The sequence below is a fragment of the Balaenoptera borealis genome (assembly GCF_965194805.1).
Source record: "Balaenoptera borealis genome assembly, chromosome: 1".
Classification (NCBI taxonomy): Eukaryota; Metazoa; Chordata; class Mammalia; order Artiodactyla; family Balaenopteridae; genus Balaenoptera; species Balaenoptera borealis.
Genome location: NC_138860.1, coordinates 193,003,095 through 193,018,773, shown reverse-complemented (window position 1 = coordinate 193,018,773; position 15,679 = coordinate 193,003,095). Strand labels below are relative to the sequence as shown.

Genomic DNA, 15,679 nt, shown 5'->3' with positions numbered 1-15,679 from the left:
GGCTGCACCCCGGGCGGCACCGGGAGCAGAGGACGCCCGGCCGGTGGGTCCAGTACCTCATAGATGGAGCCGTCCGCACGGCGCAGCGTCCCGTGGCCCTGGCGCTGGTCCCGGACCCAGTCGCCCTCGTACTCATCTCCGTTCCTGAGGGACAAACGCGGAGGCTGCTCTCAGGCCGGGAAGGGCCAGGTGGCTGTGTGACGCACACCGGCTCCTCCGACTGGGGCTCAGCACGCACCCCCGGGACCAAGGCAAAAATAGGCCCGGAACAGATGGCGCGAGCTGTGGCCTTGCCAGGGCCTGGCCAGAGGGGCAGGTGGCCTCGGCGCCCGGTGGGGTGCAGTGACGGGAGGCCCCGCTTGCCGGGCCCCGGGTGTGAAGGTTTGGAGAGGATAACGGGAAGGAAATGGGGGGGCCTGCACATCCCAAGGGCAGGATTTTGCACGAAAACTGCCTGGAGTGTGAAAGACGCCCAGCACTGGGCCCGAAGCAGAGAGCCTGCGGGTGCCACCCGACTCGGCCGCGCTCCACCCACCCGACCCTCCCATCCACCCCACCTTCCCACCTGGTGTTTCATTGGAGGAGAGGGATGGATGTTCTTCCTACTAAATACACACAGAACCAATGTCAGTAACTGAGGGAGAAATTACAGGATCACATGAAAAAATCCCAGACTGTACTTTCAGGGCTGGGTGTTCGATGGGGGGACGGCCCACAGGACGGTGGACTCACCGGAAGACCATCCGCCCTTGGCCGTGCCGCTTGTTGTCGTGAAACGACCCCCAGTAAGCTTGTCCATCTGCGTCCACCAGGTGCCCCTGTCCTGGAGGGGGGCGAGAGTCGAGGGTCACCTCGTGCCTCCATTGAGGGAGGGGGGTGTCTAGAAGAAGGACGGGGTCGGCACCCCCTGTAGCCGGGCCCCATGGGGGTCCCTCGGCCCCGCAATCCGATCTGGGGCGGCCTGGCAGCCACACGCAGCGGGAGCGGCTCTGGGTCCAGCTCTCAAGGTCCCGAGGGAGGGTGGGGGCGCCCGGGCCCCCCAGCATCGGAGACTGAAACGCTCTGCTGTCCGGCTGCGGTGGTGCCGCGCGGTCAAGGCCAGCTCGCAGGTGCAAGTGCACGCTGAGGACCGACAGTCGTGCTGGGCCCCCACCATCTACTCAGAGGGCCCAGAGGCCAGAGGAAGTGCCCCTGAGCACACGGAGTCTCCGGGCCTGCACACTCGGGAAGGGGAGGGCGCCCTGACACCTCGCGGGAGGCCTCGGAGGGGGACAGAGCTGCGCCCGCGCCGGGCGTGCTGTCGGGGGCTGGGGCTGCTCCGCTCGCTCCGGCGACCCCGGGGCTCTACCTGCTGCCTCCCGGAATGTGGCCTCCTGACTCGCTGGGTCCCACAGGATGTGGAGGAGGTGACCGAGCCGAGGGTCAAGAGGACCCACAGCGCTGGTTGAGCCACTGCGACCCTCAGCGAGGCCAGGAGACCCGCCCGGCCGAGCCCAGGCCAGACCGCTGACGCGGGATCGAGAGCGAAGGCAGAGCGGGGACCTGAGTCACCAGGTTTGAGGGGCTCGCTGTGAGCCCTGCGCTCTGAACCGCACCGGACCGGGGAGCACACTCGCACCTGGGCCCGTTCAGGCCCCGAGTCAGAATCTGGGGAGGGCTGGGGTCCGGGCCCCCCAGTGTCCACCCCGAGGCCGATGCCTCACGCCTTCCCGCGGACCCCGGACCTTCTCTCAGGCCGCGGAAGAGCTCCCCTTCGTAATGTCCGCCGGCTTTGTACTTCATGATGCCGTGTCCTTGGGGTTCTCCCAAAACAAACTGTCCGGTGTAGGTGTTCCCTGGTGTGGACGGGAGGCGGGAGGCGGTGTCCAGGGTTAGACTCGTTTCCTGAGTCCCACGGGATAACCAGTAGTTCCTGCCCGACCCCCGGGCAGTGGTAGCAGAACACGGCGTCCCTTTATCTCACCGCTCACCCTGAACGAGGGAAATGGGACTCCCTCCCTCCCGGCAGCGTGCGTGCAGACTCCACCGCAAGGGGACCCTCTCTGGGGTATCTGTGTGCTGGGGGCAAAGGCCCCGCCAGGCCACAGTCCGTGGGGTGAGGCTTCTCTCCGCTGAGAACCCAACACCCGCTTGCCGGTGGGGGTCTGAGGTTCTGCGGGCAGCAGTGTGGCCACCCTGCCCCAGGCTGGCACGAGGCTGTTACGAGACACCTTAGGGAAACCAGTGGTCCCCAGGTTACAGATGGAAGTGCCTTTTGCACCCGGAAGGGAGGGGCCAGCTCACACCAGGGTTGGTTTAGGAGGAAAGCGTCGGGCCGCTAACCTGTCAGGGCCCAGTGCCGGCAGCCCTCTCCCGTGATCTCTCCGTCCACAAACTCGCCTTCGTAGTAACTCCCATCTTTAAACAGAAGTTTGCCCTGACCTGGTGAAAGACGTCGTGCTGTCAGGCAGTGGCTGGGAGTGACCGCTGGGGCATGCGTGTGGCCGGGCTCGTTTCTCAGGGACGAGAGCGGAGCCGTGAAAGTCTCTGCGTTTGGCTCCATCTCTCGTCCAGCACGTGCTCTCTGCAGGCTCACCCACACACGTCCACCAACGAGAACGTCCGTGAAACATGACTGAGCGTCGTCCTGCTGTCCTGGCCATCAAAAGTGCAAGGACCCCGCCCCCAGACCTCCTCAGAGGGGACTCGACGGCCACCTCACCTCTGTCAGCGCAGGGGCAGAAGGAGAGAGAGAGAGTCTGTGGTCACAGGGTGACACTGAAGCACATTTCAAAAAGGAGGGACCACTCTGTCCAGGCCAGGAAGAGAATCAGAGATTTCAGCACAAAAGTGAGAAACATCCGTGGGGCAAAAACGTTATAAGAAAAGTCAATAAAAGTCAAAAGGTTCAAAATATAGAAAATCCTGGCAGCCAACAGATATAAAAATAGCTCACGAGAAAATACTGAAAGATCAATCCTCCAGCAGAAAAACAGGCAGAGGATGTGAGCAGACAGAACCCCAAACAGGCATAAAACCGTGAGTGTAAACTTTGGAAAGTTCAGGCCTGACTCTGGGGGGGACTCCAGGGGACTTCCGCTTGATACTTGCTCTCCTCTGCTTCTTAGATTTTCTACAAAAACAGTCTCTTTATCATCAGAAAAAAAAGAAAAGCAGATCTCATCAGCACCAGGGGAGCCGTCCAGGCCTCCAGCGCTGCAGGATGGCCCCTCACGGGCGCTAGTGAGCGCTGAGGGCCCGGTGTGGCCAGCACCCGTGTGGCCCCCAGATCGGCAGGGACACGGGCCATCAGCGGCACGGCTGCAGGAAGAGGCCACAGCCCATCCTTACCATGTTTCCTGCTTCCTCTCCATTCTCCTTCATATCGAAAGAAAGAATTCGGGTAAACGTAGACTCCGTAACCTGAATGTTGAAAGGAGGGCGCACAGGTGAGCAAGGGACACAGGTGACCCGGCTGATGAGCAGCAAGCGCTGAGGTGCGGGCCGTCCCGGGGGCTCCTCCAGGTGTCTGTGGCTTCACCCCCAGTGAACTCCCCTGCCCACTGCTCCCGAAAGGCTCAGTTCGGGTCACGACTCTCCCTGTTCATCTGTTTATGCACCAGACACGCTGAGCACCTACTCTGTGCAGAGAGGCCCGGGGGAAGGCAGGCTAGGAGTGAGCGCAGGGTCCTTGAGAGGAGCGTGCGGGTTGGTGGGAGGGTGGACGGGTGTGCGCGGGGGTGGGGAGCCTTCCTGAGAGGGGACATTTGAACTGAGCCGAATGAGCTGGGGGTAAGTGAGGGCACGAGGGGAAGAGCCGTCCCGGTCATCTCTCTGTAGGGACCTCATCCCCCCAGTGGCCTCCTGTGCCCTCCGGACAAAATCCACACTTGCACCCAAGGAGGGCCTGCCCATCATCACTTCTTGCCACTCAGCTGCTGGGCGCACCATCCCCCAACTCCCAACTCCAGTAGTTCCTGGGGGGGGCAGGGCCCCCTCCCCACCAGCCCCCCTATTTCAAGGCCAACTTGGGGCGAGCGGCTCTAGGGAAGCGTGGGGTTGCCAGACTCTGGTATGTGCCATAAACGAGACTCGGGTTCTACCTGAAGTTAAGAGGTGTGGACTCGGATCTCTATGGCCCCGTTTTTTTCATTCTATGAACAGGTCCTATCAAACCTCCTCTGACCGCGCGTCGGGGACGTCGGCAGGCGCGGTCAGAGGCGACCCCTGCCAGGACGCAGGGACACCCAGGGCCGACTCGGTTCTTGCCGGCTGGGTCTCCAAGACACGGCCGGTTCTGCTACTCTGGGCCCGGGACCCCACCCATCCCGCGGGCACCGGGACACGCGAAGGCGCGTCCCTCCCAGATCGGGGGCGACAAGGCTTCCGGGGGTTGCGGGCTAGACTCGGGGGAGGCGTGCGTGGGGAGCCCCGCTGGGCTTGGGGGCCGCGGGTTCTGGACTTCCTGAAGTGAAAGTGCGGGTGCGGGGACGCGCAGCGAGCGTCCGGACCTGCCCGCCTCCCTCCCATCCGGACCGAGGCCCGGTAGGGCGCAGTCGGCTGTTACCGTCCCGCGGTAGCCGCGCCGGCGGGTCTCGGCGCGCCAGGCGGGAGCTCGGGCACCCATCACGGGCGGACGCCATCTTGCCTCTAGAGTTTCCCTTAGCAACCTCCTAGCACTCCTCCATTGGCTCGTTGGTCGCGAGGGGGCGTGGCCTCGGCCTCAGTCTCTGGGCGTTACCAATCTCTGGAGCGGAGCTGTCTGGGCCCGGAGCCAGAGGACGCGACTGCGCTTGCGCAACGCGGCGAATTTCCGCCGCTTACATCCCTTCCGCCGACGTGACCGCCCCGCCAACGGCCTGGGCGCCCGCACCGGAAGCGGAAATGGTTGGAGGCTCTCGGCCCCGCCCCGGCGGCCATCTTGAAGGCCCGGGAGGCGGCGCCGCGCAAGACGGAGCGGAAGTGCTCGGCTGCGTCTTCCCGGACCGAGCGAAGCGCCGGCGCGGCCGCCACCCGCGTCCTCCTTCTCGCGGCCCTCGGGAGACCGCGCTCGGCCGCAGTGGACCGCGAGGTGCCGGCGGGCGGGGCGGGGCGGGGCGGGGGCCGGGGGCTTGGGGGCCGCGCGCGGGGCCGGGGCCGAACGGGGCCCCTGGGGTCGCCGCGATGACCGGCTCCCGCCCCCCGCTGGCGCGTCCTGGAAGGGGTCGGCCGCCCGGCCGGGGCCGTGGGGCCTCGGTGTCCTCGCCGAACCAGGGCGGTCTGCGGGATTTGGGTAGGAAGCGTCGCGGTGGACTTGGGTCTCTTGAGGTCGAGTCCTGGCCATTCTGCGAACCGAGGATTCCGAGCGCTCGGGTCGAGCCGCCCGACGGCGCCCCGCGTGCTGGGCCCAGAGCTTCCTCCGGAAACTTGCCCTGGGCACTGGGCCTGGGAGCGTCCCGGGGTGCCTGCTGCTCGGTCGGCTGGGTCTCACTTCTGGGGATGTGTAAGGTGGACCCCCCGGGGCCCCCGGTTTTGGCGGTGCAGGTGCGGTGTGGTCAGGGCCCGGAGGAGACGGGAAGGTGGTCACGCCCAGGGGAGGGAGCAGCTGGCGGCGGGGCTTGGCCGAGCGCTCGAGTGGATGAGGTCTGGAAGGGCATTTCAGCGGAGGGAACAGCATCAGAGGGTGAAAGTGTGGGAAATTACCACGCTGGGGACCCAGGAGGAATGGGGAGGGGGGATGAACGGAGAGGTAGTGGGAGCCAAACAGTGGGTGTCCCGTGCGCCGGGCGGGACTGTCCTCTGTGTGATGGGGGCCATCTGAGGAGGGAGGTCCACTCCACAGACAGGTGCAGTGATGACTCTGGAACTCTGTACGCAAATCTGCACACGTGATACTCCTGGTCTCCGCTTGGAATGGTTTTGTCTTGTTTTTGCCTTTGTTTTCTTGAGGCTGAGGCTGAAGCAGTGACATCCAACAGAGAACTTACCCACTGCGAGCTCTGTGCCGGGCCCTGTGGGCCGTGGGGCTGGCAGTGGACAGACAAGGCTCCCCTCAGGAAGCTTGCGTTCTAGCAGGAGGCAGTAGAGAGAGAAAGCGGAAAGCAATCAGAAACGATCGTCACACAGAATAAAACAGGGTGACGTGATGTGAGGGACCGGCACCTGTTGGACAGTCACAGGGCGCCTCTCTCGAGGAGGCGGCCTTGGAACAGCAGAGGGAAGAGGACCGCAGACGCCCAGCCCTGCGAGGGTTGCCCCGATCGGGCTCGGGAACAGGTCTGACGTGTGTGAGGGAGACCCGCTCGCTCCCTCCCTCCCTCCCTCGGCCGCCCTACGGGCCAGGCCTGCTGCTGATGCTGGCTGCTCACTCCCACAGAGGCCCGGGAGGGGCCTGCGGTGCCGGCGAGGTGGCCTGCGGGTCACGCCATAGACAGGCCGTTTGACTCCAAAGTTCACGTTCTTAACGTCGCCGTCGGCAAGCTCAGCCACGGCGTGGAGCCGTGTGTTACCACGTATGTTGTTTGCCAGGTGACCTGAAATTGGCTGTTTTGTTTTGGGACGATTTTCCACACGTTCAGTTGAAAGAATGAGACTTAGAAGCGGTCATTTCTATTTAGGGCACGTACTTTAAAGGAATAGCCAGGTTTTTCTAATGTTCATCTTAATGCCTCAGCTCAAGTAGAAGCGTTCTAAAGGTAAACACTTCGGTCATAAAAAAGTAAAATAAGGGGTAATTTGTATGGAACCGCAGGATAAATGATGTTACTGATGTAGCTTTCTGCTGGCCTGGCTCTGGCCTAAAGAGGGTGGCTGGCTGTCCTAGGTAACAGGCTCTAACGTAGCCCGTTTTAAAAACTGGAATTTTTCCCAGTTGAACGTAAAGACAAACCTTCTCAAACGACAGGACTAGGAGCCACGATTCACCTGTTCAGTTCAGCCTCGGCTCCCCTGAGAGCAAAGGGCATTTCTCAGTCTCCTCCGTGACACTCCTGGCACTCCTGCGCCCGCTAGCCTAGTTGGCCCCCTCCACACGGTGGCTCCAGGAAATGGTGTTATTGAATGACAGACTTTTCAGCACAGATGTGATGACGTGTGTGGTGGGACTGCTCAGGTTATTTTAATACCTGAGTTGTACAGTTGACCCTTGAACAACACAGGTTTGGACTGCATGGGGCCACTCACGTGTGGATTTTTTTCACGAGAAGAGTACTGCGGTACTGCACAGTCCGTGGTTGGCTGAACTGCGGATCCAGAGGCCGACTGCAAAGTTATACTCGGCTTGCCGACTGCGGGGGGCCGGCGCCCCTAACTCTCCATTCATTCTTCGAGGGTCAGCTGTAAAGGGCACGTTGTTCCACGTGGGACCTGGGATCGCATCGTGAGCCTGCTGGCTTGCTCAGTGCACATGGCGAGGACGTGTCGGCGGGCGTGGGTTCAGGCCCCAGCCCCGCTGTGCGCAGGCCGGGCGACGGGGCAGCTCGGGCCGTCGGGAGCCGCGGTTTTCTGTCTGAATGGGAAGGGCTGCTGTGCCAGCAGGTGCCATCTCCCCGATGAGGAAACTGAGGCCGCACAGCCGTGCCACTCAGGGGCCCTGGAAACAGACTCTTAGCTGGAGTCCGCTTCTGGTCCCCAGCCCTGCCATGGTGCCAGATCGGGAAGGAGCCGCCCGCAAGTTTGCGGGCAGCGAGAGCTTTGCTCTGGCGTCTTCACCAGCTTCAGGCTGGCAGGGCCCTCCGTCCTCTGCATCCTCTGGTCCCGAGGTTCAGGCGGGGGTGTGCTGGGCTGCAGGAGCTGAGGTCAGAGCTACTCTTGACTTTGAGAAGTGGCTTAAACTATTTGGGGCTTGATCCTCTGCTGTGGAATAGGGGTGACGATGCCCTTGGCTTCCCTTAGTGACCTGGGTTCTCGCAGGCTAGATGCGCGTGGAGTCGCCCGGCATGTTGAAATGGTCAGGAGCAGATAGGATTACCTGCACGCGCAGATAAGGAACTGGGACGCAGACGGGCGCTCAGCTGAGGAGCCTGGCCATGGAGTGGGGACCGGGTCTGGGAGGACCTGGAGGTGCACAGCTGGCACCGTGGGCAGCGGCCTGGACGGAGGGCAGGGCAGGGCCTAGAGAAGTGGGGGCACCAAGGGGAGCCCGAGGAGCGGCAGGAGGAGGTGCTGGAGGCCGGCGAGCCCCGGGGAGGCTTGGGCGCCGTGGCCCGTGCTGTGGACCGGCCCCGGGAGGTGGACACAGGAACGGGGCCACAGGACTTGGCCGTCAGCGAGGGCGGCTCCTGGGGACCTGCCGGAGGCGTGTGAGGCAGGTGACATGAGCAGAAACGGAAGTCCACCTGGTGCTGCTGCTTCGCGTGTCACATGCCTTCCTGGCTCTCCACCAAGGCGTGTCGCTGGCTGGTTTCTTTTTTCTGGGTGACTGGTGGTAAAGACACACAGAAGGAAGCCACGGCGTGGATGAAACAGTGACTACTGAGGAAACCTGCTTGACGGTGTTGATGAAAATGGGGCAAAATGATCCAGTCTTTGAGTGCTTTTTATTGAATTTAAAAGTGTGTTGTATTTTTCTTGTATACAGCATGTCCGAAGGTGACAGTGTGGGAGATTCCGTCCACGGGAAGCCTTCTGTGGTGTACAGGTTCTTCACAAGGCTCGGACAGGTTGGTTTTTGGGTCACTGAGTTGCAGAAACATTTAAATGAGACTTGACCCTGGGACGTTTCCCTGGGGCGTAAGTGTGCTGGCAGCCCCCGCAGGGTGGCGGCACCTCCCTGGGCCTCTCGTTCACCCTCTCGGAAGCTTTTCCCGTTGCCGTGCGGGTGCTGGGTCTCCTGAGGTTCAGGCCACGTACTTGTCTTCTGTGTTTTTTTCCAACAACTTTTAAAATGTGAAAACCATTCTTAGCTCCTGGGCGGGATGGAGCTGGCGGCCCCTGCTCTGCCCTTGCTGTCCCCTCGGCCCCTCTGGCCCAGGCCTGTGCTCCGCGGCGGGAATACCCCTTGGGGCTGCAGCGAGGCCTGTGGGTTCTGCAGGAAGGAGTGTAACTCAGCGAAGGATCGCGCAGTTTGGTTCAAACCTAAAACTGTCTTGATTTTTAAAATTAAAAAATAGCGTCTGGAAAAGTTCATAATTATTGAAGCCAGGTGATGGGCACATGTAGGCTCATATCCTCTCTCACGAATGATTGAAATTTTTCATAATTAAAATCTCAAAATTAAATTTAGACTACACACGTGTATATTAATTACACACACACGTACACGTGTATGTAGGCACATATGTGAATCTAAGGATTAAGGCAGTCAGCTCTGCAGCTCCTGGGTGGGCTGGGACCGGCTCCGGGGGGAGCGGGCTTTGGGACGGGACCTCGGGTGGAGTCCCACGTGCAGGGTGGTGACATTCTCCTTTCTCTGTCCCATCCTCTCGGGGGTTGAAGTTCAGCCTCCCCATGATGGCCCCTCGGGCCGATGCTGTAGGACCACGTGCTGCAAGAGGTGGTTCTGTAGTATCTTTGCTTAAGGGGTGGACTTGCCTCAGGAAGCACTGCAAATCTTGGATTAGTTGCAGTCACCGCTTAGTGCCATTGACTTAAAGTCTGAGGCAAACGCTGGCAGGAAGTGTGCTCTGCAGAAGGAATTGCAGGGTCTCTGTAACTTGGGCGCTCTCGTTGCAGATCTATCAGTCCTGGCTGGACAAGTCTACGCCATACACGGCTGTGCGATGGGTGGTGACGCTGGGCCTGAGCTTCGTCTACATGATCCGAGTTTACCTTCTGCAGGTCGGTGGGGGGTGGCGGTGATGAGTCACCGCACTGCGGTGTTGGCTGGGGTGTTGTTTTTCCTTCTGTCGCTGGATTAGGTGGGTTTACGGTGAAGGAAAGGGTCTCTAAAGATCATTTTTCAGTTAAGCACCAAGCATAAGAAAGACTTCAGTGACTGTCTTTAAAGGGGGGTTGTTTACATCCCGTCCTGAGTTCCTCGTATTCTCTCGCTGGACTTCCCAGGACAGTCTTGGTGTCAGCCGGGCTTGGTGAGGTGACAGCGCTCTCCAGTGTCCTGGTCTGCACAGGGGACCTTCTGGCGCTCCCTGACCCTGCCTCGCGCGGGACTTCCGGGGGCTGGGGACTGTAGGGACAAAATGACCTGGACTGGCCACCCCATTCCCTGGGCGCCGTGAGCCGTGCTGGTGTCCGAGGAGGGCCGGGTGGGGTGACCGAGGGTGGCACGGCTCCTCCACGGGACGCACGCCCTCCCTGCACCTTTGGTGAGTGCCGGGCTCCTGGACGGGAGTGCTCTGTAGGTCCTGAGAGGAGGGCAGCTCGTGCTCCCTTGTGCCCAGAGGAAGGAGGCTGAGGCTTTTTCTCCCGCTCCTTGAAAGCAGACACCTCCTTCCAGGTGTAGGAGTACGTGTGTGCGTAGATGGATACTTCACCTGCTGGATGCTATGCTGCGTCCAGGGCTGTGGGGAATTCTCACCTAAGCTAAGTGTAGAGACCTGTCCTTGGATGGTATTGTGTCTGCGTTCCTACAAGGAAGCCTCGGCCTGGCTCGGCACAGAGGCGGTGGGGCCCCGGTCCAGCTCTGCAGCAGGGTGCGGTCTGTATTGGGTGTCTACAACTGATGTTCAGTTTGCTGTGATCGGCTCTAGACTTTTTTAAGAAACTGGACCTTGGTCCATTCTTAATGGAAAGAATGACCTAGAAACCTTGACTTGGGGGATTTGGGTGGGGGCATCTCGTACGGGTTGGTTTTCCTGTGCTCTGAGCTGAGTCTCTGCCCGACTTGGCATCCCTTCAGACTCAGCCCACCCTGCGGAGCTGTGTGAACATTCAGCTGTTAACGCTTCACATTTAGGTTTTTGTTGTTTGACTTGAAAACGTTTTAAGGCAGAAGGGGCTCATCTTGTTTGTGTGAAAATGTTTAGGCTTTTACAGTTGGTCCTGCAGTGCAGCTCTGGTTCTGATTGGATGAAGTCTCTCCTCTAAGAGCGAGTCACGTGGCATGTGTGCCCCCTTCTCTGTGCCGCCTGAGGGGGGTTTGGCTCCACGACACTTTGCTGACTCGTGCTTGGTTTCCTGATTTTCCGGCTCTGGATTTCTTCTGGGCAAACGTTATGAACATTCCTGACACAGTGTGTGGTGGTGTGAACCGCCTGCCGGAAGGAGCTCGAGCCCCAGTGTCTCAGGCTGGTCTGGAGCCTGCGTCTGGGTCAGGGGCCGCTGGCCGAGGGCAGGGCTTGTGACCCGGGTGTGCAGCTCGGGCGTGAGGCTTTGTGAAGCACCCCCGTTTTTGCTGCCTTCTGGGGGGCTGGTGGCTTTACATTCTGGGTGCACCTAACGGGACCCTTGAAAACGTTTGCTGTGTGGACCGTGGCTTATCCACTCTCAGGACCCCTCGGTGCCGTTTAAGATAAACTGTCAGCGTGGATGGTCACTGCACTTTGGTCACTTGTTACGACTCCACGTCCTGGTTCAGTCCAGACAGGGGATGGGTTCAGGGTGGCCTCACTGACCGTTTCTCCTTCTCTTCCAGGGTTGGTACATCGTGACCTACGCCTTGGGAATCTACCATCTAAATCTCTTCATAGCTTTCCTTTCTCCAAAAGTGGATCCTTCCTTAATGGAAGATTCAGGTAGAGTAGAGACTGTCCACTTTGTTTGGGGAGAGTTGTGGTCTTTCTATACTTCCCAGGATTGCTCCATTTTCTCTGGAAACATTTGAAATCTAAATTTTGGGGACTGTTCTCTGGGTGCTTAAAATGTACCTGCAACTTCTGTGATCCTGGCAAGTTTGTGGAACGACTTTCTAAGCCCTTGTGACAGTCCCAGGAGGCAGGCGCTCCTGTCACCCCCGTTTGGCAGATGAGGAAAGTGAGCCGTCGGGCTGTGGAACCTGGCGAGGTCCCACGGGGGCGGGGGGAGCCGGGGCCTGCTTCCTGGGTAGCTGGCCCATCCACGTCCCCTCCACGCTTGCCTGTTAGGTCCCTTTCTCACAAAAGCAGGCTTCCACAGCGGCTCCGCGTGGCTGACTGAGGCCACTGGCCCCCCGATGTCCCCTGAGGGCGATGGGTGGAAAGGTTTGTGGCTCTGGCTGCTCCTGGCATACCTGGGCCAGGTGGGGGCCTTGGCACACACCTGCTGGGCCAGCTGGGGGCAGGGATGGCTCACGACCAGATGGTGAGGCCTCCATTCCGGCACGTCGCAGCCACTGTTGGGAAAACCCGACGCAGCTCCTGTGGAGCCCGAGGAGTCAGAGGCACAGTTGTTAACGGCAGAGGCACACTTTACGCAGCCTGTTCGCGTCACGATCGGAGCCTGTGTATTTTTTTCTGTGGAGTATTTGATGAAAATAGCAAAGGAAACAACCCTTTCGTTTGGTGCTGCATTGGGGGGATTAGGAAACAAGAGGCCCTTTCAGTAGGCCCCAGTTTCTCCATCTGTTAACTGGGGAGGGCACCTTCCCGCATGGGGTGGGAGGCGGCTCGCGGCTCACTGCAGAGGGTGGCCGTCCTGAGCCCAGCGCGCCTGAGAGTGGATGCACGGCTCCCGCCTCTGTGCTCTCATGGCCTGTGGACGTTCATTCTCCCTGTACCTCGTGTTGTACAGTTGACGCGTTCCTGAAAATCGGCGTGTGGTTGAATTTTTACTTGATCACTTAAAGTGGCCTTAAAAAGAAATTCTAATACAGATCTTCTAAAGCAGTGAATCAGTTTCTAAATCAACTGAAGGTTCCCATTTTATGTCCGGTTAAAGGATGTAAATATGTATGTCACGTATCAGGCCTGCTGGTTCACAAGCTCTAGGGAACCTTAAAAGGGCAGCGGTGGAAGTGACAAGGTGCACTGCCTGCCTCACCTCCGGGTGACATTCTGCCTTTCAGACGATGGCCCCTCGTTACCAACCAAACAGAATGAGGAGTTCCGGCCCTTCATTCGAAGGCTCCCAGAGTTTAAGTTTTGGTGAGTCACTTCCTAACGGTGGTTGCGAAGGGCGCTCGTCCCCACGCATGGCCGTGAGACGGGGGCAGGCGCTTCGGTCCCAGCGAGCCAGCAGCTTAGACCCCTTGGAGAAACGCCAGTCCTGTTGTGTTTCCTCGTTTTGAATGTTGACTCAACCCAGAACGTGAAGCGTGCCCGCTGGGCGTGGAGGGGGGTCACGGGGCCTTGCAGTGCCCACCCCCCTCCCAAGGTGACACCGCTGCACCTCGATGCTGCAGAAAAGAGGCTGCTTCTGGGGGGGCGGGTCCCGGGTATGTGGCACACTTGGCCTCGGGGGGATGCTGCTTTGTGCACGGTGGCCCGAAGGGGGACCAGCTCTCTCCTCACTCGGTCCTCGGGGTGGCCTGGGCGTCCCCAGGCCTCCTGGAGGCAGTCGTGTGTGTGACGTTGTGACAAGGATGAATGTGACAGGAGGATGGAGGTGACCCGCTAGTGTGTGTGTGTGTGTGGGGGGGGGTAGTCTGTGAACGTGTCTGTCCTGTGTTGTCACAAAAGTGAAGGCAAAGAGCTGCCGCCCTTCAGCCTGTCCTCCTGGTGCGGGGGCGGCCGTGCAGGCGCTCGGCGAGTCCCTGTGGGATGAGCGTGAAACGTCGGGCCCGGGGCTGCCCGCCCTCTGAGGTGGCGTTTGTTCTCTAGGAAAGGGAGACCAAGGGGGATTTTAAGTAGGGCTGTGACCCTCATGGGTTGGGCTCTAAGCTGGAGGGAGGGTGGCCCTGAGGCCTGACTCCACCTGCTTCTCCTGGAGACACTGCTCGGCCACTGGGGGACGGCCTGCTGGGTATGTGGGACTCAAGCCTTGAGGCTCGGGACTGGATTTCTAGACGTGGGCCCCAGCAGCACATGGGGGGCATCTGCATCTGCCAGCTGCCGGCCTGGGCAGTGCCAGGGCCCCCACTGCTGTTTTACACTTTATGTAATTTCAGAAAACTTCGAGTGTTCAAGGGACTAAGAACGCTGTGTCCGTGGTCAAACGTAGTACGTCAGACATGCCACACGCAGCGCCCAGCCCACTCCGCAAGTGGAGACCCACACCCTCCTCGGGGCCGCCGTCCAGCACTGACCTTCTCTCCTTACGTTAGGCATGCAGCAACCAAGGGCATCCTGGTGGCCATGGTCTGCACCTTCTTTGAGGCATTCAACGTCCCGGTGTTCTGGCCCATCCTGGTGATGTACTTCATCATGCTTTTCTGTATCACGATGAAGAGGCAAATAAAGGTAAAAACCCAGATGGTTCTGCACTGTGAGACAGTGCCACCCGGTACTGGTAGCTTTGGGAGAGCCGGCTCGGGCCCGAGACACGGGAGGGCCGTGTGGACCCTGCTCTCCCTGCAGGTCTGATGGGTGTGGTGCCCGCTCCCCGCCAGCACAGCACAGCCAGTTAACACCCTCAGGTCTGGCACGTCATACTGCGGGACGGTCGGGGCCCAGGACCTGCCAGATGGTGTGTTCTACCAACATCACCCTAGAACGGGCCTGGCCAGACAGGGCGGTGCGGCTTCATCCTGGCCTCCCCCCACCACAACCACCTGGGCCCGGGTGCCGCCCATCCCATGTCCCCAGCTCAGTAGCGCTAGCCCGTCCGGCACACGGAGCGTCACGAAGCCCATCCCACACCCTCAGGGTTTCCAGCAGCTCGGCCGGCTCCGCTGGGCAGTGGGGGGACGGGGGCATCCGCCAGAGCTCTGTCTCCACGCCCGGTATGTGGAGAAGGTGGAGCTCAGAGTTGGAGGGAAGGTGGGTCACGGGGAAGCCGTGCTGAGACGCGTCTGCCTGTCCCCAGCACATGATCAAGTACCGGTACATCCCGTTCACGCACGGCAAGAGGACGTACAAGGGGAAGGAGGACGTGGGCAAGACGTTCGCCAGCTAGACGTGGCCGCCCTCCGCGGGCCCTGGACGGCCGCAAGTTGCTGTGACGCCGTCTTCTTTCCTCATATAAAGTAGTTGATTACAAGGGAGTTATTTTCTTTTTAAAAAGGAGCTTCAATTATTTGTAACTGAAATATCAGGTTCTTGAAGAAACTGGCATTTAAACCGAATCGCGTTGATTTATTTTCCAGTGCCGGTCAGGCGTCCAGACGCTGGCCTTGCAGAGCGCAGGCCGGGTGGACAGCCGGGTGGGCTGGTGGGCGGGGGTGGGGGGCCGGGCCCGCGGAAGGAGCCAGGACGCCAGCTGCCGCCTCCCAGGACGCTCACTGTGGCCACGGAGGACGCTCGCCCGTCCGTCCGGCGCATGGAGGAGATTCTGCAGCAACTCCGGGCTCTAATGCCGGTTTCCGAATTTCATCTCGCTAGAGATGTGTTGAGTTGGCCTCTATCATAATGACTCAAAACTTCGTTCTTAACTACCATGATTGCTTCTGAGGGCCTGGAATTATAAATATATATATTTTAATTGTTTGAGATTATTTTGACACATTTCTTTGATACGTGAAGGGTTGTTTTAACTTAAACGTGTTCTCATGCAGCAGCCCCTTTTCAGAAACACCTGGCAGGAGCAGCCAGTTCTGTGGCTTTTAACACATGGCTTCCCACTTTCTACGGGGGAACAGCTCTGACCTGCATGTCAACTTTTTTGATGTGATAAAAACCAATACTCGTAAACATTTTACCGAGTGACTTTTTAATTCCAACTTCATTAAAGACAACGTCCCTGCTCGCCTGTAGTCTTCATCTAACCCGCTACGCCTCCGGCACTGTGAGGGCCTGGCGGGGGAGCGTGGCCT

The 15,679-nt window shown here is 59.9% G+C and overlaps 2 protein-coding genes across 2 annotated transcripts in view; one reads left to right on the top strand and one right to left on the bottom strand.

Moving 5' to 3' along the window:
- MORN1 (MORN repeat containing 1) overlaps window positions 1-4,798 on the bottom strand; it is a 41,104-nt gene extending 36,306 nt beyond the window's left edge. Inside the window, exons 1-6 of the mRNA XM_082378603.1 lie at window positions 4,547-4,798; window positions 3,331-3,402; window positions 2,323-2,421; window positions 1,725-1,835; window positions 733-823; window positions 57-144 (exon numbers count right to left, since the gene is read on the bottom strand). Coding sequence (XP_082234729.1) covers window positions 57-144; window positions 733-823; window positions 1,725-1,835; window positions 2,323-2,421; window positions 3,331-3,402; window positions 4,547-4,622 — 537 coding nt within the window. The 5' untranslated portion in view covers window positions 4,623-4,798. The remainder of the gene's footprint in view (window positions 1-56; window positions 145-732; window positions 824-1,724; window positions 1,836-2,322; window positions 2,422-3,330; window positions 3,403-4,546) is intronic.
- A 102-nt stretch (window positions 4,799-4,900) lies between these two features.
- On the top strand, window positions 4,901-15,356 carry RER1 (retention in endoplasmic reticulum sorting receptor 1). The gene is made up of 7 exons (XM_082404372.1): window positions 4,901-5,050; window positions 8,537-8,618; window positions 9,631-9,735; window positions 11,489-11,588; window positions 12,836-12,914; window positions 14,033-14,168; window positions 14,734-15,356. Exons 2-7 carry the CDS (start codon window positions 8,538-8,540, stop codon window positions 14,821-14,823), a joined length of 591 nt encoding a protein of 196 aa, XP_082260498.1. The 5' UTR covers window positions 4,901-5,050; window position 8,537; the 3' UTR covers window positions 14,824-15,356.
- Window positions 15,357-15,679: the final 323 nt, after the last annotated feature.

Bases quoted from the DNA above. Each gene is read 5' to 3' on its own strand.
- RER1 (XM_082404372.1), top strand. From the start codon at position 8,538: ATGTCCGAAGGTGACAGTGTGGGAGATTCCGTCCACGGGAAGCCTTCT. The intron at 11,589-12,835 runs GTAGAGTAGAGA...TCTGCCTTTCAG, and splicing joins TTCCTTAATGGAAGATTCAG to ACGATGGCCCCTCGTTACCA. The intron at 12,915-14,032 runs GTGAGTCACTTC...TCCTTACGTTAG, and splicing joins CTCCCAGAGTTTAAGTTTTG to GCATGCAGCAACCAAGGGCA.